The following is a 24,353-nucleotide window of genomic DNA, read 5'->3' on the forward strand; positions in this document are numbered from 1 at the left end:
TGGTATGTTGTTAGTATGATAGTGCTGTGAAGAACCTCGAACCTGTTACTATGTTTGTTTGCTGTATGCAGCTTATTATCTAGGGAGGGATCCCTATTATCTATCCCTATTCTACTATATGACTGTGTGAATTTATCGTACATTCCCTGTAGATTTGCTTCTAGATTTAACTACATACATATGGACCAGATGGAGTACTAGATTTTCTGCCATATTGGGCAAACAACGAGGGTCAAAAGGCACAAATAATTGATACTAATTAGGTGAAAAAAGACAGAGAGAAGGAGGCGGAAAAGGTACTCTTAAAAGGGAAAATGCCAATTTGGGCCGAGAGAGACAAAACCCAGCTCCTGCTCACGTGCAACCAAACGCTATCTCGTCCTGTCCCACGCGGTCCCTTTCTACCAGCCCCACGCGACACGTGCCCACACGACGCGGCCCCACACGTCAGCACGGAACGGTCAACTAAACGGGAATCCTGCCGTCTGAGCTGCTTCTGTAGGTTTCAAACAAGGACTTGGGGAAAACTGAGGAAAAACTAAGGAGCTAGGGAAAACTGAGCACAACTAAGAACCCGAGGGCACAGAAATAGAAATCCCTTGTAGATGATGGTAGGTGATTCGATAGAACCAACTCCACATGATTGTTGTATGTGGTTTATGATTCTGCGAAGCCACACGCATTCGCGTGATGTCTCATATAATTCAATTATTTCAGAATGATTGGTGGACGTTGCAACCAGAGTATGTTTCGAAGACTTCCATGATATAGCAGTTCCACCATGTAGAAACACAAAGCCAATCTGCGATCTGGCATTATGGGGATCTGATAAATAGCCAGCATATGTGTATCCAATTATATTGGCATCTAGATTTCTCGGAAACAGAAAGAATAGGCCAAGATCCTTTGTGCCTTGGAGATATCGAAAGACATTCTTGACTCCGACCAATGGCGTTTGGTGGGAGTTGCGTTGTGTCTAGCAAGTAGATTCACTTCAAATGCGTGGTCAGGTCTCGTACAATTTGCAAGATACATCAGCGCTCCAATGTCACTAAGATATGGAACCTTGGGTCCCAAGATCTCTTCCCCATCATCCCTTGGCTTGAACGGATATTTCTCTACGTCTAGAGAGCGAACCACCATGAGAGTTTTAGATGGATAGGATTTTTCCATATTGAATTTCTCCAGTATTTTCTGGATATAGGCAGCTTGGTGTACCATTATTCCTGAGGGAAGGTGCTCGAGTTGGAGACCCAAGAAAAATTTGGTTGAACCCAAATCCATCATCTCAAATTATGTCTTTAGATGATTGCGTGCTTCATCAGTATCTTGTGTGTTGCCAATGATGTTGAGATCATCGACATACACTGAAATGATACAAAATCCTGAAGAGGACTTCTTGGTGAACACACATGGGCAATGATCATTGTTGGAGTAACCATTTTGTATAACGAACTCACTAAGTTGGTTGTACCACATCCATCCCGACTGTTTCAAGCCGTACAAAGACTTGTTTAGTTTTACACAATACATGTTGTGTTTTGCGCTTGCATCTAGGACAGAGATTTCGTCTGGAACCTTCATGTAAATGTCCGATCTAGTGACCTTTAAAGATATGCGGTCACGCCATTCATCAACTGCATAGATAGACGATTTTGTACTGCCAAGATATTAGATATCGGAAAGTGATACCACTCATAACTGGATAATATGTCTCATTGAAATCAATACCGGGTCTCTGCATGAAACCATGTGCTACGAGCCTTGCCTTGTATGTCACCACCTCATTGTTCTCATTCCGTTTGCGGAGGAAAACCCATTTGAATCCCACAGGGAAAACATTGGGAGGTATTAGTATTGCTTCTGTGAATACCTTCCTTTTATTAAGCGAGGCTAAGTTCTGCTTGTATTGCATCCTTCCATTGAGGCCAGTCGAAGCGTTTTTCACACTCAACGATAGTGCTTGGATCATGATCATTAAGAAGGGTATTTGCAATTGTAGAAGAAAATTAAGTATCGACAATCGTAGACTTACGGTTGAATGATTCTCCAGAATCGATATAGTTGATGGATATCTCGTGCATTGTTGATAACGCTTCGTGATTTCCCAATACCCGTGAGTCTAGGTGTTCCGATGTCCTGACAAGTGTGTGCAAGCTGGAGCTGGGTTGTGGAGGTTGCCCTTCCATTGAGTGTATACTACTCATAAGGTGTTTGTCAACGTTTGAGTTGAGTTGCATTTACTGACAACTTTGAGGAGTTTCTCCTCACTCTCCTTTGCTGCTTGCGAGAAGCGGGATCCTGGTTAGAGGTCGTACTATTCCGCCTATTTTTGCGAACGGGCAGTTGAGTGGTTTTAGTTGGTACCTACACTCTTTCGGGCGCATTTCTGGCCGGATTCAAGGATTTTGTGACACCTTTTAGATCAAGAAATGAATCTGGCAGATTATTTGCAAGATGTTGCAAATTTATGATTTTCTGAACTTGGAGTTCGTTCTCTTGGGTACGTGGATCAGAGGCTGAAATGGCGATAGCATTTCAATCAATTTCTGGGCATTCTTTCTGGTACTTGAAATCTCCCCCTAATGTCGGAAAGTGTTCCTCGTCAAATACGCAATCAGCGTGACGGGCTGTGAATAGATCCTAGTAAGGAGTTCCAGGTACTTAATAATCGACGGCGATTTGTACCCCACATAGATCCCTAGTTTCCTATGTGAGCCCATGGATGTCCGTTGAGGTGGTGAGATCGGGATGTATGTAGCACATCCGAACTTACGCAGATGAGAAATATTGGGTGGATTTCCATGTACCAATTGCAAAGGGGAAGTACTGTTATATGCAGTAGGTCGCAATTGGATTAAGTCAGCAGCGTGTAAAACTGTGGACCCAACCACGAGGTTGCCAAGCTGCAATTCATTAATAAAGGTCTTCCAATGAGTTTGGTCCTCTTAATAAGGGGCTCGGCCAGACCATTTTGAGTATGGACATATGGAACATAGTGTTGAACTTCAATCCCCAGGGTCATGCAATAGTCATTCAAGGCACGTGAAGAGAATTATGCAGCGCTGTCCATGCGAATTGATTTAATTCGACTTTTCGGATAATGGGCATGTAACTTAATTACTTTCCTCATTATCTTTGCAAATGCATGATTTTGTGTGGACAGAAAGCACACATGTGACCATCGTGTAGATGCATCAATGAAAACCATGAAATACCGAAATGGTTCAGAAATGGTTGGATGGGACCACAATATCTCCTTGAATACGTTCAAGGAATTGAAGTGGTTCGGCTTGTATTTTGAGGTGTGAAGGTCTCAAAATTAGCTTCCCTATGGCGCGTGATGTGCACACAAAGTCGGATGACCGAGGGAATTTTGACTCGTGCAAATTGTGACCAATAGAATTGCTAGTAATCTTCATCATCATCTCGATGCCGAGATGGCCTAGGCGATCATGATAGGTTTGAAATGCATCAACATTCTGGAAAATTACCTTGTAAGCAACATGTTCTACGGGTTTAATGTACGTATAGTACAGTCCGGATGACAAAGAAGAAACTTTTTCAAGTACTTGCTTGGCATATCCATAATCTTTTGTGAAGAGTAAATACTTCTCTTTGTTGTCTTCATGGGTTTTAATGTGAAAACCATTCTTACGAATATCTCGATAACTGATTAGGGTACGTGAAGAATTGAAATACAATAATGCATCCTCAATTTTCACTTGTGTACCACTTGGGAGGGTAAATATGGCACGTCCAGTGCCAACAATTACCGTATCGCGTCTAGCGATAGTCAAAATATCACCATTCATCTTTTTCAGAGTTCGAAAATATTTCAACTCCCTCAGTATGGAGTTTGTGATAGCACTGTCCACAAGGCATAATTCCTCTTCCATCAGATTATCCCCGTATAGAACTATATATAAAAATGAAGAATTTTCAATAAGAATCCTTTATTCAAATACGTAGATTACAATCTTATTATATCGAACTGCTGATACAATATAAATGACAATAATACTTATGTTCTATTACAACATCACAAATGGACATGAATATATCAGTCATTAAGGAGGTAGCGGGACTGGTCAAAGTCTCCAACCAGTCGGTTGAGGCGTACTCAACCATCATGTCCTCCGTTCCTATAGGGTCCTCTGACGGAAGGAGAGTAACAGCGTTGCTAGGTCCCGAGGGAACGTCTTTCGAACAGCCAGCTCCATCGGTGTCATCGGGATGAAGGTTGAAGTTTGCTTCAAACCTTTTTCCTCGAGGTGTGATGCGTCCATGGGATTACTGGTACAGAATGGCCAGATACTTTGGGGGGGTGTGTAGCATCCACACTTGTCGCAAAGCTTAGATTTGTGAAACTTGAACTTTGTGGTGCTTTTTCCACAGTCTAAGTTTCTGGTTTCTTGATCCGGTCGTGCTGATAACGTGTCAAAGTTAGAAGAGAGAAAGCGGGAGACAATGATTGAAATGAAATCACTTGTATTCGATTGATGAAGATTTTACATATATATAGGGGGAACAGGCGTGATTAGGTCGGTTTCTGGGAGGCGACGCTCCGGGGAATAACCGCCTAATGACGATTCCCTAAATGACTGGCTATAAACAATGCAGTTACAAGCAGGGATTAACACCCTTTAATTAAAGACTAATTAAATTCTAACAATCCTAACAGCTATGGCGCGGCTCGGTGAAAAAAAAACACTCTCTTCCGAAATAACTAGTTTAATGTAAATTAGTAGTAACATTCACATTGATGTGTGTCATTTCTTGATTAGGTCGGCGGTGAAGGTGACGCCGGTGGACGGAAGCCAAGCGAGGCCGTCGATGAAGCGCCTCACGGTGAAGCGGCTGGCCCATTTCGGGTCCATGATGACGTGGTACCCCGGCCACCTCACCCGGCCGGCGACCCCGGCACCGGGCCCGAAGTTCCTGTACTCCCCGTAGAACAGCGTGCCGAGACCGACGTCCCCTGCCCACTCCAGCCACCCGCGCGAGCGCACGCCGGCGCCGAGGTAGGACTCCATGACCACAACCCGCGAGAAGGGCTTCCACGGCCGGCCGAGGTAGGTCGGGTGCTTGGCCTCCACGACGCAGTCGTGGATGGAGAAGCCCGTGTTCTGGTTCGGGTCCTTCCGGCCCTGCGCCGTGACGCTCCCCGTCTGCCCCGGCGCCAGCGGCAGCGTGGCGAGGGTGGTGCGCTGGATCACGGCGATGCCGTTGCCGAAGACGAAGTCGACGGTGCCGGAGACGCGGCAGTCGCGGTAGAACTGGCGCAGCGAGTGCGCGTACAACGTGTCCTGGTGCCCCTCCACAGCGACGCGGAAGAAGGCGGAGCGGTCCGCGTCCACGCGCAGCGCCACCGCCTGGTGCGCCGCCGGCCCCGCCGTGTTGCGGATCGTCAGGTCCCGAGCCACGAACCCCGCGCCGGACACGGCTGCGTACACGCAAAGCGGCAGCATCTTTAGCTTTTGCGCATGGTCACGTGACGTGACAACGAGACAGAATACTGGACTTACCGAAGGTGGCGCTCCGGAACGTGGTCCAGCCGCTGGAGAAGCTCCGTCTGCCGGTGATGACGGTCTCGCCCATGCCCTCCCCGACGATCACAATGTTGGTCTTCTTCTTCTTCACGTCCACGTTCTCGTAGTACACCCCTCGCTTCACGTAGATGACGTACCTCCTCCTGCCGTGGTTCGGCGCGCGCGCCACCGCCTCGCCGACGGACCGGTACCTGCCGCTCCCGTCCTGCGCCACCACCACGTCCACGTGCATCGCCTTCTTCCCGCCGGACCGGCCCCGGGCGCGCGCTTTCTCCGAGATCTCCTCATTGATGCCGCCGGCGATGTCCGCCACCCACGGAGGCAGCTCCGAGTCGGCGCCGGACGCCGCCGTGTCGTTCTTGCCGCGCTGGCGCAGCGGCATGATGCTGCGCAGGCGCTTGTGCATGGCAAGGAGGTTGCTCACCAGCTGCGTCAGCTGCGCGACGGACGACTCGACGCGGCGCAGCAGGCGGCCATCCGTGCCGCGGAAGCCCTCCGTACAGGTGTCCTGGTTGCCCAGCGCGGCGCTGAGCCAGGCGTGGAGGTCGTCTTCGGCACGCGCGCCTTTGCGGACGCCACCGGCCGACATGCCGTGCTCTGACTCCGTCTCTGTCTCCATCTCCGCGCCATCGACAGGCTCGGCCATGGCGTCGAGCGACCAGCCGAGCTCGTCGACGGAGTACCCCAGCAGCTCGATGCAGTCGCGCACGGCCATCTCCTCGCGCTCGTGGTTGGACAGCGACGCCAGGCGTGCGACGGATCCCACGGCGCCCACGGCCTCGCTGAGCGTGTCGCGGAGCGCGGCGCGGAGGACGGGCACCGGGCCGCTGCCGGCCCCGCCGCGCGCCGTGTCGAGGCGTGAGACGCAATGGCCGCGCCCGGCGCCGGAGGAGGAGACGTTGAAGCACGCCTGTCGCAGCAGCGCGTCCTCGAAGGCCTCGGCCTCCCCCTGCCCCTTGAACGTGTACCCGGAGAACACTGCTGCGCCGTCGCCGCCGCGGACAACAAGCAGGTGCACCAAAAGCAGCGGCAGCAGCTTCGTCTTCCATGGCGCCATTGTTGCAGCAAGCGGTCGCGAGGAGTGTATCGCCATTGGCACGGGACGTGCGTCCGCGCGTGCGTATATATTGTAGAGGCGCCACGAACACAAGTAATCTGTCTTGGCGCGAATGGAGGCAAGGTATAGTTTGTCGTGGAAGAAAGGCGAGCAGAACTAACATAGGCATAGCATGCAGGTCTTTATCAACTCCTCCTTTCCACTGTGAGAAAAAAGTTAGTTTTCAGGCGATTGGTTGGCTCCATTACACCAAGTTAATCACCTTAGAATTCTTTCTTTTTTCTCTTCTGCGATAGGATCATCGGATCACGTTGTTGCAGCATGAGTGCAGTGGAAATTGTGAGTGATCACAAATTCACAAAGATTTTGGTTAGACTCGACCGGCGTGGCGACTGGCGAGTGTCGGTCGATACTTGGAGCAAGCAACGCTAGAACATGTCACGATCGGGATGATTCGGCCATGCGGCATGCAGATTGTGCCATGCTTCTCGTGGAATTTACATAGCGAATTAGGCAGTTGGATCATGAGGCCACGGGCACCTGACGCACGGACACTCAAGGTGGCGGATTCCTTTGTGTTTGCTTGGCGATGCAGGCTTGCAGATTCGCTTCTTTCTTTGTGCCGATTATGAATCTTACCGAGGGTGTTTGCTTAACACAACTTCTTGGCAACTAAATGGCAAAATGGGTTGTCACACCCTGTTACTGTGTGCCAGCACAATGCAAATTTTGCAACTTGATCAGTTCCATTGCGAATTTCAGATATATTGTCAAAACATAGATCAGCTAACAAAAGAGCATTTCTTGAAGATGGCGGAGATTTTTGCCTGAAAATTTGAAAAAGTGTCCCAACCTTTGCGCTGCTGTGGCAAATGGTGAGATGGATGGCTTGAAAGAAGCCTAAAATGTGGTGAAAAGGGCAAAACCATTTTAAATGGTGCAGTTACACAATGTAACAATCAACCAAAAAGGCCAAGATGATGAATTCTCTTCTATTCTAACATGAAATAGTTCGGCGTATTTTAACAAAGGAATCCGAGTTCATAGTGGGCTAGTGGTACGCAGCAAATTCCTTATTTCATATATTGTTTCCGAGCAAATAGCACAACAACAATTGTGTCACACGGCCAATTTCACCCAATCATATAGGCCCTTTCAGCTCAAAAGTTACTTCTCTCTATCTTCTCCTTGCACAGCTTAAAAAATCTGCTTACGAAAAAGGAGGGACAAATCAAAAGAAAGGGAGGAAAGGGTCAGAACGACCATACCTTTAAAGTCGCAAATGTGTGCCCGTTGGACTATACTCTTGTATACCTGCAACAAAGTGATATCATATACACGTGATTCCTCATAGAAATTGTTCAATAGCTACTATAATCACAGCGAGCCAATTCCATGGTCGCCACCAGAACAATGTACAAGGTCTGGCATGCTAATTCTCATTACTGAATCATTCAAGTCCTTCGCAAAAAAGAAATATTTCAAGTCAATGGCCATCAGCACTTCACTCCTTAAATTTTGATTATAAGAAACACAACACTTTCATTGTTTCCTAGTACCAGGATGCATCACAACGTTTGCATCTTTTCCAATTGGATAAACTTTCGGTGCACCATATAGTTTTTTTATTGCTGAAGTTATTAGGTAAAGCATAGCTAATAACTGTCGAAAAAACGGATGTGTACCAACTGACAGCCTAACTGGATCGTGACTGCCCAAAGTGGTGAGAGAAGAAAACCCAGATACCAACAATAATAAAGCTCAAATTTAACATCATAAACTTGAAAATTCAGCATTGCAGCTAGAGTAATGCACATTTTAAGAAGTGGGAATAAATCTTCACATGCTCCAGGTCCTGAAGGAGCTGTGGAGACTGCCGAGAAATCACTTCAGCAGTTGCCTCAAGGTCTCAATTACAGAAAGCTCAAATCCAACTTAAGCATAAAGTCACCAGGGTCTTGAGAATCCAAGTGATGATAGTCTGCATCTGAGAGATCAAACTTACTTATATCTTTAATGCATTGGAATATCATGGAAAATATGGGATAAGAACACTTGAAGTTTTGTAGCACTTACAAAAAACTTTTTTCTGCTAAACCACGAGAACAGAATAGTCAAGTGTACAGTCTACAGAAGCACAGCAGCAAATGTTAAAACATAAATCTATTATCAGTTTCAACCCAAAGATAAAAGCTTTTCAAAGTAGATGAACTCCCAGTTCGTTGCGGTGCAAAAGCTTGTACTTACAGTAGAAAAAAAGACAGTTTGGCCACAATGGTAGGAAACATGAAGTGCTCCTTCTTTCCCTAGACATGAAAAATATATAAGTACATGTACATTTAGAAAATTTAAAGCTTATAAGCCAAATAATTGGCAAAATCTTGCTGCCGTTTGTTTCAGCGTTCAGTCTTCCAAGACGTGCACTAATGCATAATTGTTAGCTCATTGTAAGTATGTGACAACATCAAGTACTCTGAACTCGTATGAAGAAATGCCGGTCATTCTACTGAAGTTGTGTGTTATATGTCAAAAAAGCAATAACGATTAACCACATCCGAGAAAGAACCTGTCCATGATAGACACTGCTGGCCAAAATGAAACTTCCCAAACTGAATCGTTGGCAACTTATAAAAGCAATATTTCCGCACAACATGTGTCCCCACATTGAAAATCTACACTTCGCTTATGATGATGGATTTTTTAATGGAAATATTGGCATGATTATATACCATACTAAATGTGTATCTCACAAACATTTAATTAGTAGAGGGGGTCGGTAACAAAAAATTGGCTCTATACTTACCTTTTCATTCACAAGTCAAGAAGAATCTCTCTTTTAATAACACTAGTTAAATGCCCGTGCCTTGCCACGGGTAACATACATATATTTGGTTGTCACATATGATGCCCATATAACATAAAATGCACTCATAGGCAGCCTATACAATTAGTCAATCCAAGGATCAAAACCTAAAAAGTATACACCCATGCAGATTTCCAGGATTCACCAGATATCATGTGCTAAAATTAGTACTAACACAAAGGTAAACCAATATCATTGCTTGTCGTTGTTCAACATTGGAGAGTTCAATATGAGAACTTAGCAAATCCTCAAAATTTTGCAATAATTATTACTATACAAAACAGATACACTGAACAAGCTATGGTCTAGAAAACTCACGGCACTTGTATGTTTACAGGAGTTTTGCTCCCTGGAATGCCTCCCCTTCCAAATTATTTTTCTCAAAGTATAATCCAGCAAGATATATATGCTCGGAATTTTTACACTCAAAGTAGGAGCATCTATTGTTTTGTACCATATCCATAGATTTCCTAAGAAGATAATTTCCCAATTGCAGCGATGAGCTAGATGAAGACACCAGAACTGATATGGATATTATGGAGCAGTTGTTTCGAACATTAATGGACAAAGGCTCCAAAAGGGACTAAACCATTTGCATAGTGGTTCTATTTGGTAAATTCTGCACCTCAAAGTAATTAAACCCCAAATCGGAGAATATTGTAGATTTCCTCCGTGTGCCGGTATTCTCAAGCCTACATGAATGCCGACCAAAGTAAACATTAAACACCAATAGCTTGCTACAAGCTAGCAATGAAATGCAACTCCCAACCAAGCTAGCTACAACCAAGTTTAACACCTAATAGGCAATATCTCCAAATTAAGGTAGGTACAGCTAAGGCTTTGAACCTGGAAAAATAAAGAAATAAACTGAATCAGGAAATGCAAGAGAAATAAAGTCACATGCAATAAAATATTTCTCCAATCACAGACAACACTGTAGTTTAGGGAACTGCAGACTAACTAAGGAATTTCCCCCCTTTTTTTATTTAGAGTATTTTGGCTCATTTCCTGTTAACAATCTGAAATAATGCTAACTTGCAGCCCTTTCTTACAACAAACTCTGGAAATTTGAAGTAACTTATGTCTACATTGGCCACACATTGTAGCAAAATATCATCAACATGAGTTCATTTGGTTTCATGTTTTTTAACGGTCTAGTATTCTCAAAAGAAAAGTGTCTATGCAAAATCATATCAGATTGCTAGTCATATCACATTGAAGGAAAAACCATATATATATTCAGTTACAAAGAAATGAGACCACAAGGAGAGAAAAAAAATTCCCCAAAAAAGGAGTGAAACAAGATTGGCATAGCAAGCTTGATAGACGCTGTCCACTGGAGCGTCAGCGACAACTCCCTCCGGAAAAGATCCACTGTCAAGCTAGTTTGTATTGCTTCCAATATCTCAATGCATGAGATGTCCTTCTCATCTGAGGTGAAACACCATATCTGAATCTAACTGAAGCCTCCCTGCAGACGTTTCAGCTGCAGAAGCCGAAAAACAGTTTCTGTTATGTAGCTTTCTAAAGCACCGTAACTTACATCTAAGCCATATCTCAATGACAGGTAGAAGGAGTAAAAATACCAGTCAATTTACCTCAGCAGGCACGGAAAACCGCATCAAACCAGTGATTACATTTCAAGACCTGTAGAAGTGGTCATTGACGAGTATCATAATCGGAAAGGGCATCAGTTTAATACCAACCTTCCTAAAATATTGAAATACATGTCCAACATTAGGATGACAGAGCTTCCAAGCCTGGCAAGCATAAGCAGAAGTTCTTATTAGGGAAATTAATTTTATTTGACTTGGTATAATTCCTCAAAGTACTCTAAGCCTGAAGCGGAAGTTACTTTCATTTATGTAAAACAGAGCCATGTTTTCACATTCTTAATAAGAGATGTATATCTACCTGGTATTCTCCAAAAAAAAAAGATTTATATACCTGTAGAGTACAACCGGAGTATCCTAAATTTCTTTGTCACGTATATTCATACCTTTGCACTTGTAAAGTATCTCTAAATGAGTAGTTCAGAGTACTTTAAGCTCATTTCTGCAAGACTCAAGAGAACATGGATCTTCCGAATTTCTTCTATATGTGGTCTCTCTCCAATCACTTGTTCAGTAACCAGCTATAGTACAGGCTTAGAACACCTAGAATCTAACTTCTATGGATAAAACAGGCGTACAATGTCAATGATCTTAGGACACACTATTGGTAGCAGTTTCCCATCGGTCTCAAAATACTGTGTCAAAAACAAATAAAGTTCTCTTTATACGTCGTAACTTGAAAAGTCCAGATCTGTGGGTTCAGATAAATTTGTTAAAGAGCATCTTTCAATAGAATTTCTAACATACCTGAAAGAGCAGATAAGTTAGTGATATGCACAGTTCAAACAAAAGAGAGGGAGGGAGCGATATCATCACAGCTCGTCAAAATATTAAACATGTATTGCAGTGCTGAAAGATGCAAGAGAGTAACTGAGATATTACAGGGGCAGACGATTTCGCTAATAATGAAATAAAAAATACAATATTGTAGATAAGTATTAGAACATAATACTGGCTACTTCTCAGAAACTTTTAGTTTTCCAATTTACTACTATCAGACTATATAAAACAAAAGGAGGATAGAACCTGATAATTGTTTATCTTGGAAGAATAATGACAAATGAAACAAGCTTTCCAATGCCTTTATTTTTTGGAAAATAAAAACAATGTTTCTCGTCTTCTTGAAAATTATGGGTCTAACTAAAATTCATGTTAACAAAAAATTATGAGAAAGGAAATCACATTAATAATGGTATAAAAGATATCACTACGGGATCCATAGTTAGAATTCCAAGAAAAGTACAGATGAATATTTTCATTTCATCAATGAGGAGCCTTTTTGCTGTACATGATAGGAAGCATTTAATTCAAAGAGGCTGCATGAAACAGGTTGGACAAACAACAACAATATGGTAGGGTTTCATGAAATAGGTTGCACAAACATGTAATTCAAAGAGGTTGCATGAAATAGATTGCACAAACAACAGCATACAAAGGACGTGTGGCTGATGTTCCAAACATAATGAAGCTTCTAGTAGTACAAAATAAATAGGATTTACTATCTGATAGAACTTATGGTAGAATTTGTGATCGCATATATGATACAAAGTATAATATTTGCTGTAAGTAGATGACATGTCAATTATCACAGTTAAACTGAAAGAGGACTCTCCCATCAGAGATGAAGCAAGTATGTTTTAGGACAAAAAAAAAAAAGCAAAGCCGTAATATGCAGGATACAATCCAAACTGATGCATTATGCATTTGTGAGATGCTGCATAATGATACTACATGCGGACCAAAAAAAAATAGAGTGGTCAAGGAGGAAAGCCTCCCACCTGATTTTTATTTTCACTTTTTCAGATAAAAGGGGTGAAAACAGCCCGGAAGCAGATGCAAACATGGGAAGGGGGAGGGGGGCCGCCTCACGCGTGGAGGCGAGGTCAAACATACATACCCAGCAGAACAAGGGGAGGGGGAGATCACGGTCGCTCGGGCTGCAGGAACGTGAGCCAGAGGTCCATGTCGCAGCGAAGTTACATGGGAGGCGAGCGTGCCAGAGGACGGCATCATCCCGGCAGTTCTTGCGCGCTAGGGAGATTGAGGGAGCAAGCCCGTTAAACACCACACCGTTGCGGTGTTTCCAGATGTGCCACATGCACAAGAGCTGGAGCATCAACGCGGTGCGCGACGTTGTGGACCAAATTTGAGCAGTAAACTTAGTGAGAATAGCAAAAGGAGATGTTTCAGTTTGATACGTGAAGTTGTCTGCCTGCTCAGCTTACCCGCGATATGAAAATTCCCATCCTATCCTTCTAAAACTTTACCTATTCAAAAATTAATCTATTTGGCAAGTTATAAAAACATGACATGAAAGATTTAGTAGATGGACTACTGGGGCTTCATAAATTTGTAGACAAAATCGATATGAAAACCAGTATGGATGTATCAGGATAAAACTTTCCTAGCATATCTCTTACAGAACAGAGGGAATGCAAAGAAAATCATAGCAATAATAATTAAATTAGCCCTAATCTCGTAGGAAGAATTAACATATACAGGTAATAATCCACTTTACGGGTTCACTAAAGATATGATGAGTGTGAGAACTCCTTGAGCATGAGTATAGACAACATCGATATGATAGCCAAAGCATCAAACACAAATTCTTGTATGCTTATGGTGTGAAGTTATACAAAATAAATCTGGGTGAAGTCACCCGAATGTATGAAGAGGAAGATGCAAATGATGCCAACGAAATCGTGGATGCGGACGAAAGCATTGTTGGAGACCAACTCCAGGTTGGGAACGGCCTCACCAAACATCTCCAAAGCTGCACTGTCATCCTCAAAAGGGGATGCCTCCAGGGCCGCGGAAACACACATATATGCTGGCAACTCCGTGGAAGCCGGAGGAGGGCCGCGGCGCTGTCCTTGTAGCCCACCTCCCATCGGGTGCAGATCGAGGACGACCTCCGCACTATTGCGACGGCCTCCGAAGAACCCAGGCAGGCAAATTGGATGGTCCGTGTGCGGTGCTCCGGGCAGGGGGCAGCGGTGGCGGTGATGGGATCAAGGAGGGCGGCGGTGGAGACGGAGATCAACGGGGCTGGCGGTAGTGTTGGGGATCAAGGGGCACCGGTGGTGATGGGGATCAAGGGGGCGCAGGGATCAAAGAGGGCGGCGGTGTTGTTGGGGATCAATGGGATGGCGGTGTTGTTGGAGATCGGTGGCGGTGAGCCGGCGATGGAGACGGGGATCAAGGGAGCGACCGTGTGGGGCGGGCCTCGTGCACGAAAGCCGCATCGTCGGACGGTTGGAGTGAACTACGGGGTTAAAATGCAAAATGTCCGATGTTGACGAAACGTACGATGTACCGATTGACGACGGAACATCGTCCCTTTTTTTAAGTAGTAGAGATAACCTGAAGAGATACGAATGAACCATACTTTGCCAATTGCTTTACTCGCTTGTGTTGAGTTTTTCTGTTTCCCTTACCTCTTCCAGAGCGATATTTTTTTCATGGTACTTGCAAGTTAATGAGTTTGTAATACTGTTTAGAAAACTTACCTTTATGAAAAGAGGAAGGATCCACTTGCCAAATTTGTTTCCTTTGTCTTCTTACCGCCTAGCCTGTATGTAACGAATGAACAAAACTCAGGTATCTTGGCATGATCAATTCTTAGATTGTCATGCTAAAGAGATGCATATGGAATAATACGTCAATGAGAAAACAGTTACTTTGAAATAGTGTCCATGTCTGACCACGAATGGCACATGAACCATCAGAATCAACCAATTAGATAACTTAGTTCATGCAGCCAAGATTAGCCTATATGCAATAAGATATACTAATATACTGAGTCTATTCACCACTAAGAGCGTGAAGCAGATAGCTTCGGCTGAAAATTTATCACTGACCTTCGTTACTTGGTTTGGAAAGGATCCCACAGCGTAGCTGCAAAAGCCACGAACTGAGGAGGTCAATGGAGGTGCAGAATACGCATAACAGGAGTGTTGTGAAGACCTGAAATAGGATTTGGAGGTAGAAGCCAATGCTGCTACGTCATCAAGTGGCATAGAAGAATCAGAACAGAATGCTGCTGTCCACCCCATCGCTCCAAGGGGAGGCCTCGTCTTGGTGGGATCCACGGCTAGCGATAGTTTATGCAGTCGCCCGCTCATATTATACTCAATCAAATGATGAAATGTTTACAGAGATATATTGTGCAAATTCATACATTATAACTTTTAACTGCTAATTCTTAGTTTGAATTATTACATCCTTGCTAATTAACTATAGCACCATTCAGTTCACAAGCTTTAAGACATCCTAGAGTTACAAAATTCAAGAGGCAATGACATCCTTCAGTCAGTTTTTTCTGTCAAGAGATAAAATAATCGTATCCAGTTATTCAAAAATAAGAATGTATTCAGTAAAAACAATCGGAGGAGAATGTGGATATATGTCTGTTGATATAATATACTATATTCTGTTGTATACTACTGACGGATAATTATAACCGATTACAGTTACAAGCTATCAGAATACTGCCTGCTAAGTGTTATAGCGCGAACAGGCATAATATTTGACAGAAATAGGACATACGGCAACTTGAGTAAACCATATTAGTAGAGGTGGTGGTGGACTGGTGGTATTGTAGGTATATCTACAGAGTAAGAAATATATTTTCTATTCAACAAACATTTAAACTGAAAAAAGTCATGGCGTTAAATTCATTTTCTGCAAATTTGGGTATCGGTTCAAGTGTATGCATCTCCTTCACAGCAATAGAAGAACCAGGCATTGGTGCAGGTGTCATTAAAGACGGCATTTGCTTACCAGACAATAACGAAGGAATACAACTCGCACGTAAAGTGTTGGAGCAAGAAAAGGGGTAAATAAGTCCAAGAATCTGCTCTATATACCAAACTGGGCACAGTTACAGAACATTTTTTCATGCTGAAACTTGAGGGTCTACAATTGTTATAATATGGCAGTGTTTATGTGCAAAAACATACAAAAATGTCATGCTGACAAGATGGAGCATCAACGGCGGCAGGTCAATGAGATATAAACTTATAATCAACAAAAAACTATTCTACCCATTCTAGTATCCATGTGCAACAAAATATTATGACAAGGGGGGTAAGCTATCAATTTCATTGTTGAAACCAAGTGTTCTGACATTACAATGAGTAAAGTGCATAAATAGGACCAACTACACCTTGCTGAAACCACACAGAAATACCAATACATACATAAATACTAAGCTAATCACAACCCAAAGAGAAAAAGTCAACATATGAAACTACTACCAGCTACCCCTACTATCCAAAAGGACAAAGCCACCATTGATTCTTTCTTTAGTAAGCACAGATTGTCACCACAGGAACAACTCCAGTGTATTTTCTGGTCATTCTCCAGCCTGGACGACATAATTTTCAGTAAGGGTTAGAGCTATTACCAAGCGTCGCAATGTACTCATGGATACGCTTTTGTTTCTCCTCCAACTCAGCGATCATCTTATCAGCAGCCTCGTTGATCGTCCCTGGGAGGTATATTTCCATCCGGTCAAACCACTCCCCCAATGTCATGGTCTCAAGGCTGCTTCTACCAGCATGTTTCACCTTCACCCCATCCCCTAGCTCTCCCCCACTTCCAACCAACCCCCCAATGTCATCATCTTCCTCTACTCCAACACCCATTTCTTCATCACCCACATTGTCAGAAGCACCACATTGAGCACTGACCCTCCCCTTGAGGACTTCCTCCTCCGATGTCTTTGCAGCCACCTCCATTTCTACATCCCTAGCTGCCACCGTATCCCCTTTCTCCTCCTCACCATCCTTTACTGCCATCAAAGTCGAAAGATTCCCCGGCAGCTCCCTTTGTGCAGCCACCTCATTTTCCTCCTCTTCCTCCACTTCCTCATCCTCAGGAACGGTGCTCCTTGTAACCCTTCCCTGGCCATCATCTTCCTCCACTCCACCACCCTTTTCTTCATCACCCACATTGCCAGAAACAGCACATTGAGCACTGCCCCTCCCATTGGGGAGTTCCTCCTCCAATGTCTTTGCAGCCACCTCAATTTCTACATCCCCAGCTACCACCTTATCCCCCTTCTCCTCCACACCATCCTTTACTGCCGTCAAAGCCATCAGATTCCCTGGCAGCTCTCTTGGTGCAGCCACCTCATTTTCCTCCTCTTCCTCCACATCCTCATCCTCAAGAACGGTGCTCCTTGTACTAGTGGTCCTTGCAACCCTTCCCTGGCCCCTTCTGGACCTTGTCTTTGGAGGCTGTGGCGGAGGGGCGACCGGCACTGCATTCTTCTTCCTCCTGCCACGCGTAACGACCGGGGCCTCGGCCTCTTCTTCCTTCTCAGGTTCAGGGGGCTCCGTGGTCTTGTTCCGCCCACCACAGTGTGTCACCACCACTGCTTCCTCCTTCTCCTCTTCCTTCTCCAATTCAGCGGGTTCCGCGGCCTTTTTCCGTCCACCACGGCGCGTCACTACGGGGGCCTCCTTTTCCTTCTCTTGTTCAGGGGGCTGCTCCGCCTTCTTCCGTCCACCACGGCGCGTCGCTACAGGGGGCTCCTTCTCCTCCTCTTCCTTTTCTAGTTCAGGGGGCTGTTCTGCCTTCTTCCGCCCCCCATGGGGCCTCAACTCTACAACCTCCTCTGTCTCTTCCGCGGGCACCGCAGCAGCTGCCTTGCCACGTCCGCCCCGGCGCGTAGCCGGGCGGGCCTTTTCCTCCTCCAACACCACTACCGCCGCGTCCGGCACTTCATTCTCCACTTCGGGGATCTCGGCCACCGCGGCCTTCTTCCGCGCGCCCCGGCGAGTCGCCGCAGGGGGCTTCTCCTCCGCCGCCGCCGCCGCCGTGTAGCGCGAGGAGCGCCTAGGTTCGGGGCCGGCAGCAGCGGCGGCGTTCAGATCCGAATCGGAGGAGATGGACACGGCGAGCACGGTGGACTCGCCGATCTTGATGGAGTCCCCATCGGAGAGCGGGGCGGGGACGTTGGGCGCGAGGGGCGCGCCGTTGAGAAATGAGCCGTTGGAGGAGCCGAGGTCGGAGACGGCCCATCGGGCGGCGGGCGGCGGGAGGAACTCGATGGCGAGGTGCTGCTGGGACGCGCCCACGTCGCGCACGGCGAGGTGGTTGCCCTTGACGACGCGCCCGACGCGGAGCGCGGATCCGGCGGCGCACTGCCGGGTCTCTCCCTTGCGTGGACCTTTCTCCACCACCAGGGTGAGCACCGGCGGCGGAGCGGCCATTGTCAGAGAGGGGGCGGGGATTTCGAATTTTGTGGGGGGAAAGAGAGGGTTTGAGCTTTTGGAGCTTTCGCCACGACGGAGAAAATTACGAGAACGCCACTGCTGTCTGCTGAAGGGCTTTTTTTTTTTTTTTTGTTGTGGCTGGCTGTGGCTGGTTGTGGCTGCTATGCAGAAAAACTGTCTAGGAAAAGCTATTTTTCTGAGTGGAAGTCTTTGGCAAACTAGCTGGCTGTCTGGCTATAAACTGTTGAATTATCTGAAACACTCTTACATTCATGAAAAGTTGTACTGTCGTTGCTTCACGTGTAATAAATAGAATATGCATCTAAAATTCAAGTCGAAATTTATATCCATACAATTGTCATTACATAACCATCGGGAATATAGTTGTCCAAAATACATTTCCACTACATTATACTAGCTAATTCCTCCGTTGTCTAGAAATGAACAACGTGTTGGCAATGTCGTCACGTGTTCCGTTCATGTCTCTTGTGTGTAGTTCACCCGACACATCATCACTAGGCAAGGTAATTGTTTGCCTCTGGACCTTGGGCATGTAATCCTTATCTGCATCACATCGATCAAACTGTTTATCACGCAAGTTGGAGTCTCAAATGAAATTGTGAAGCACACAACAAGCAATGATAATTCTCTTCTGTGTAACCAAGTCGAAATGAGGGATGCCTTTCAAAATGCGCCACTTATTCTTCAAGATCCCAAAGATTCGCTCGATGCAATTTCGCAACGATGAATGGGCATGGTTGAAAATTTCTTCCTTCTTCGTTGGTGGCCCTTCTTGACGGAAATCAGGAATATGGTATGTGTTGTTTTTGTAAGGAGCTAGAAATCCTTCTCCTTGTCCGCTCCCGTTTCCTCTCCACCACTAAACTTGAGGCGCTTCACGAAGCTTGGTGTTTTTTTGGAGGCATCATCGTCATCATCCACTGGAATTGCAGCTTCCTTGTCCGCTCATGTTTCCTCTTCCCCTGGGATGGCCGAATATTCTCCGGTGACATGAGCCTTACTAAACATGACATCAAGTTGTGTCAAGTTGACGGGTGGTCCATATCTGAACTTGACATGCTCAGGACAATACTGCAAATAGAACACAAAAAATAAATTAGACAACTATTATCATCGAATCACAATAGACAAAAAGATAATACAAAACATGTATATATAACTTACTTATAGGTGAGTCTGCCACTAATCATTATCTGCATCCATAGTTCTTGTTTCCGAATCCCAACCTAGCCCGGTTGCATTTAGCAACTCCATCCAACCGGTGTATTCCTTTTTTTAAAGAATCCCATTTGTTCTTAAATTGCTTCTTTGTTAACCTTTTTCCCGTTTTCTCGGCAAATTTATCCTCAAGATTCTTGTACCCCTACTCAAACAACCTCCATCCCTATTGTTTGCATCCCAAGTTGCCTTCTCCATGGAAATGGGGGACACAAGCTATAACAAACAAGAAACTACAGAATTACTATACAAAATACAATCTACCTAATCACAATGTGGTATGCAAGCAAGCAGAAACACAAAAAATTATGCACTGACTGCTAGCATATCATCTAGCACTAACACTGTAACACACACCAAAAAATCTTGCACTGACTTCATCTATATGGAAGCAATATCTAGCAGCAAATCATTCACTAACTTCATTCATACACACCGTACAAATCGAATCACGAATTGAAAACACAAATAATGGCAGAAAAGGGCAGGGCCTCGGCCTGGATTTGTCCTCACCAAGCTGACCAGCGGCGGGGCTGTGGGGTGCTGCTGCTGCGCGGTCGAGGACGGCCCGGTCGTGGGCGTGGAGGACGGGAGCGGAGGCGAGGTGGTCGTCGGCGGGGGCGTCGCGGACGGGAGCGGAGGCGACGGGATGGGAGCGGAGAGGGGGGTCGCGGATGGGAGCGGAGAGGGGGTCATCACGGAGGCGAGCAGAGGCGATGGAAGGCGGCTAGGGAGGCGTGGGGAGGCGCGGTAGTGCGGCGGCGGCGGCGATGGGTGCGACGGCTGGGCAACCCTATCGAAGCGCTGGTGGCCTGGTGGGTCGCGACTCGGGGAAAAGAACGAGAAGGAAATGCTCGGTTCACTTGCGGGGAAGCTCGGGAAGCACCTAAAACGGTGCTTTTCCCCATCTGAAGGAAAACGCCTAGCTTTTGTAAAAGCCCACCGCGCAGCCGAGCCCTTTGGCTCGTTTGGGCTGCTTATTTTGGTGGAAAGCCTCCAAAAGCTGGAACAAAAGGGCCCGAAGTATCCTACGGCGCGTTTGGTGCCTCCATTTTTCTTCCTCCGAACTCGGGGTGTGTTTGGATTATTACCAAACCACATGCCATAGCAATTTTTGGATCATGGCCAATAGATTGGTTATTATTTTGATAGTTGCCAATTTTTTGGCTTACCAATGTTCCACTAACAACTCTAGTTCATTAGTTCAAAAAAAAACTCTACTTCATTTTTTTCGCAAAAAAAAACTCTACTTCTTTTTTTAGCCATTGTTAGTCAACTTGTGAGCAAGGAATAGCGCAACCAACCGCAATCTTGGGCACAAAGGGTACGTTTTGTTTGGTTCTCCAAGTAGCCTTGCCAAAAAAAAATTGGTTATTCATGAAGATTTGGTTATTGTTTGGTTTGTAGCCAATATCTACCCTTTCCGCTCACAAATTCTTGCCAGATAGTTGGCCAAACATGGGCATGGATTCCTTGTCAAAAAATTGGCAGCCAACTCTTGCCAAATATCTGGTAAGACTTGTGTGGGCATGATACATTTGATTCGGATTATGGATTGTAGCATGATAAGTTTTTTTCCTAGAAGACCTAGGTTTAATCGAAACATTGGGAAGTACTGCTAAAATGGTGTAAAGAAAACGTCTGTAAAACTTGCTAGTTAATTTGATTTTATGTTTATCGGACCTATGTAGTTTACTCTTAGACGGTTGTGTTGAATGATGGAAATAGGCTAGGGTTAACGTTTCTCCTGCAGCTATGTATACATATATAAATGAAGCTCAAATGTGTAATAAATATAATAGAGATAATATATTTGTGAGCAGCACATTCGTAAATACTCTTGCCCCTAAAGCTAGAGGTGACAAAAGCCTCTTGGTCCAACCACTGTTCCCACAGCCGCGAGTAACAACAATTATTAAGCATATGAATATAGAACAAAGTATTAAGCTAGATGATTGTGTCGTTGATCTCGAACGAATCACTAAACATGTACCGTCATTTTTCCCTTTCTGTCACTAAGGTTTCGTGATAGCATGCCGTTCTCCACTCATCCCACATCTTCCCTTGATCGATCCGATAGACATGGGTACCTGCAGATCATCGAATCGAGGCAAGGAGACATGGATACGTACAAGATTGCAAAACTCATATTCAATCCTTACACATATTATAAGATTAGATGCGTATTAACGCTCCGAGGATTCTCCCCAACCCGCAGCCCGTGAGGACTACTCACACATAATATCAAGACCAATAACAAAGATAGAAATCATTATGGCAAATAATTGGATTCGAATCACAATATTCTTACAATTGTCGTTAATTCTCAAGGATATCTCTATTACAATGGTGATGGCTATGGCTATGGAGAAGATTGGAGATAAAATGGATGAACTATGGTGATGGATCTGATGGATGGCAGCTCTGTTTGGCGACGAATGGCTCTCCCTTTAGCGTAGGGTCCTTCACAGAACTTATAGGGTTTGACCTCGGGATGCTGCGGAAGGTCGTACGGGCGGGACTTGCCTTTACCGATGTCCGTTAAACCTTCTGGAACCGCCTCTTCGATCCTGGCCAACTTTGCTGCACTTGTGACGCGATTTTCTTCGGTAATTACAGGTCCATTTGTCATTATGACGTGATTTTCCTGCACACCATTCAAAAATAGGAGAGATTTCACATATTTGCATTAATTAGTCATTAGTAACAAATTGGAAGGTAAACTTACTCAATTTCTTAACTTAGCTAAGGGTTTAAACGCGAGAAAAAGTGACGTATTTCACAGCCATCAGGGCACAAACCAAACACACCCTCAGTTCTTTTGTTGCCCATTCCCACGGAGATCTTCTCCCCTATAGTCATGATGCACTGGGTTGGTTACCAGTAAGTAGCATGAGACTATGACCGCATTGTGTTTAAACAAACTAGTTCATCTTAATCCACTCTAATCTAAACAACCATGGTTCGATTCAAGATAAAATGTACATGAAAAAGATGCGTCTCGATGTTGTGATTTCATTCCCGTGAATGGTTAATAGTTTCGTCGAGTGTTTAAAGCATGGTTTCGTGTTTTTTAAACTTATTTGAATGAATTTATAAAATTCGTGGGACATGGTCCACCATTTGAAAATTCTTTTGAGAGGTACTTTCACCGTACCATTTCACACAATTTTTGTGTTCAAAGTTTTTGGTTTTGACGAGTAGATCTACAACTCCTCCCAGTGTATTAGGAAGATGAAGATGCACTCATCACAAAACAAAAAATCTACGAACATGAAAATTGTGTAAAACAACGAGATGAACTTACTCCTCCAATGAAATTTCAAACGGTCGGCCGTGTTCCAGAAATATGACAAAATTCGACCAATTTTTTTTAAAGGCAACACGAAATAGAAAGTAAAAAACTTGATGAAACTCCAAACCGGTTGTGGAAATGGATTCTTAACATCGAGACGCATCTTTTTCACGTAGATCTCATCTCGAATTGAAGCACCGTTATATAGATCGGAGGAGGATTAAGATAGCTCGTTGGAAACGTTGAAATCAAGTGTGCCATGTGAGCCAACTTTGGGCCGCTTTAAGAACAGTGTGATGCACTTAGGCGGAAGCCCATGGCTCATCAAACTGGACAAACTTGGCTATATGCATGCAGGAAATGCACCTGCAAGGAACCAAACTGATCCTTGATAGCATGTGCTATATCTAGGAGTACCCAGGTGTCACTTTGTTCGGTTGCTCGGATGCTTTTATTTAGCCCCACCTCGTCTTCACATTGTGGCATTACCTCTTACCTCTCACCTACCACAACCATCACCATACCGCCACATGAAGCCAGGCGTCGGTTACCACCATGTCGAAGCCGATGACGGTGCCAAGCCGTCGTTGATGACATTGCCAAGACATCGCTAATAAAGGTGGCCACAATAGTTAACTTCACATATCGCCACCTCTCATCTACCACAACCATCACCACGTCGTTGTTCACGAAGCCCGACACCAATGCCGCTGACGAAGATCATGGCCATGGCAGTTGCCAACATACCACGTTGACGACGATGGCCATGCCGGTTACCGCCATGGAGCTACTCCTCAAAAGAAATTTCAAATTGCCGACTGTGTGCGACGAAAGAATTCGCTCAAAAAAGCTCTGAACATGAACACGAAATTTACGATTTACGGCTGACGAAACTCGAAACCGATTGTCAGAATGGATTCATATCATCGACGCGCATTTTTTCGTGTGCATCATAGAGAAAGTGTGAATTTTAAAACTCTGTATCAAGCCCCGTTGTTGGATACCTAATAAAGAAGTTATAATTTCAACTATCACTTAATTGTGAATGACGCCGGAGATCTTTTTTTTATGGAGGGCTTGTTCACCAAATGAGCGATAATGTGCAACTTATATGTTGTGATGGCTAATGGTGTCTTATCTTCTTTCGCCTTGGCCATTTGATATAGTAACAATCGGGCCTCATGATGCCCGAAATAGTAAACATCATTGTGCTTAACAAAACATATTACGCTTATTTTAGTAGGATTCAGCTCCTATAAAATGATGGAACAATATATCTAGCTCTATACTCAATATTCTTGTGTGTGTTTTCATGGCTTCTCTTAGTTGTATATCTATCATACTTTTTTCGAAATGGGGATGATCCAACCTCTGCATCGATAGATGCGTACAACTTTTTATTGCATAGTTTAGTAATTAATAGGTTTACATCTCATGGGTCACATAAGGTGTACATAAAAATCAACCAGCAGAATAAAATCAATACAAGTGGCATGTGCATCTTGTAGTCG

General features: G+C 44.7%; 2 protein-coding genes across 2 annotated transcripts; both read right to left on the reverse strand.

Annotated features, from left to right (window-relative positions):
• Positions 1-4,474: 4,474 nt before the first annotated feature.
• Positions 4,475-6,851, reverse strand: LOC127342301 (putative pectinesterase/pectinesterase inhibitor 22). Its single transcript, XM_051368233.1, has 2 exons — positions 5,529-6,851; positions 4,475-5,446 (listed from the first exon to the last, which is right to left on the reverse strand). Exons 1-2 carry the CDS (start codon positions 6,643-6,645, stop codon positions 4,773-4,775), a joined length of 1,791 nt encoding a protein of 596 aa, XP_051224193.1. The 5' UTR covers positions 6,646-6,851; the 3' UTR covers positions 4,475-4,772.
• Positions 6,852-16,159: 9,308 nt separating this feature from the next.
• On the reverse strand, positions 16,160-18,331 carry LOC127342302 (uncharacterized). Its single transcript, XM_071828120.1, has one exon. The coding sequence runs from the start codon at positions 18,303-18,305 to the stop codon at positions 16,470-16,472; it is 1,836 nt and encodes a 611-aa protein (XP_071684221.1). The 5' UTR covers positions 18,306-18,331; the 3' UTR covers positions 16,160-16,469.
• Between the last annotated feature and the right edge of the window lie 6,022 nt (positions 18,332-24,353).

This window comes from Lolium perenne, chromosome 3, assembly GCF_019359855.2.
Source record: "Lolium perenne isolate Kyuss_39 chromosome 3, Kyuss_2.0, whole genome shotgun sequence".
NCBI classification, from domain to species: Eukaryota; Viridiplantae; Streptophyta; class Magnoliopsida; order Poales; family Poaceae; genus Lolium; species Lolium perenne.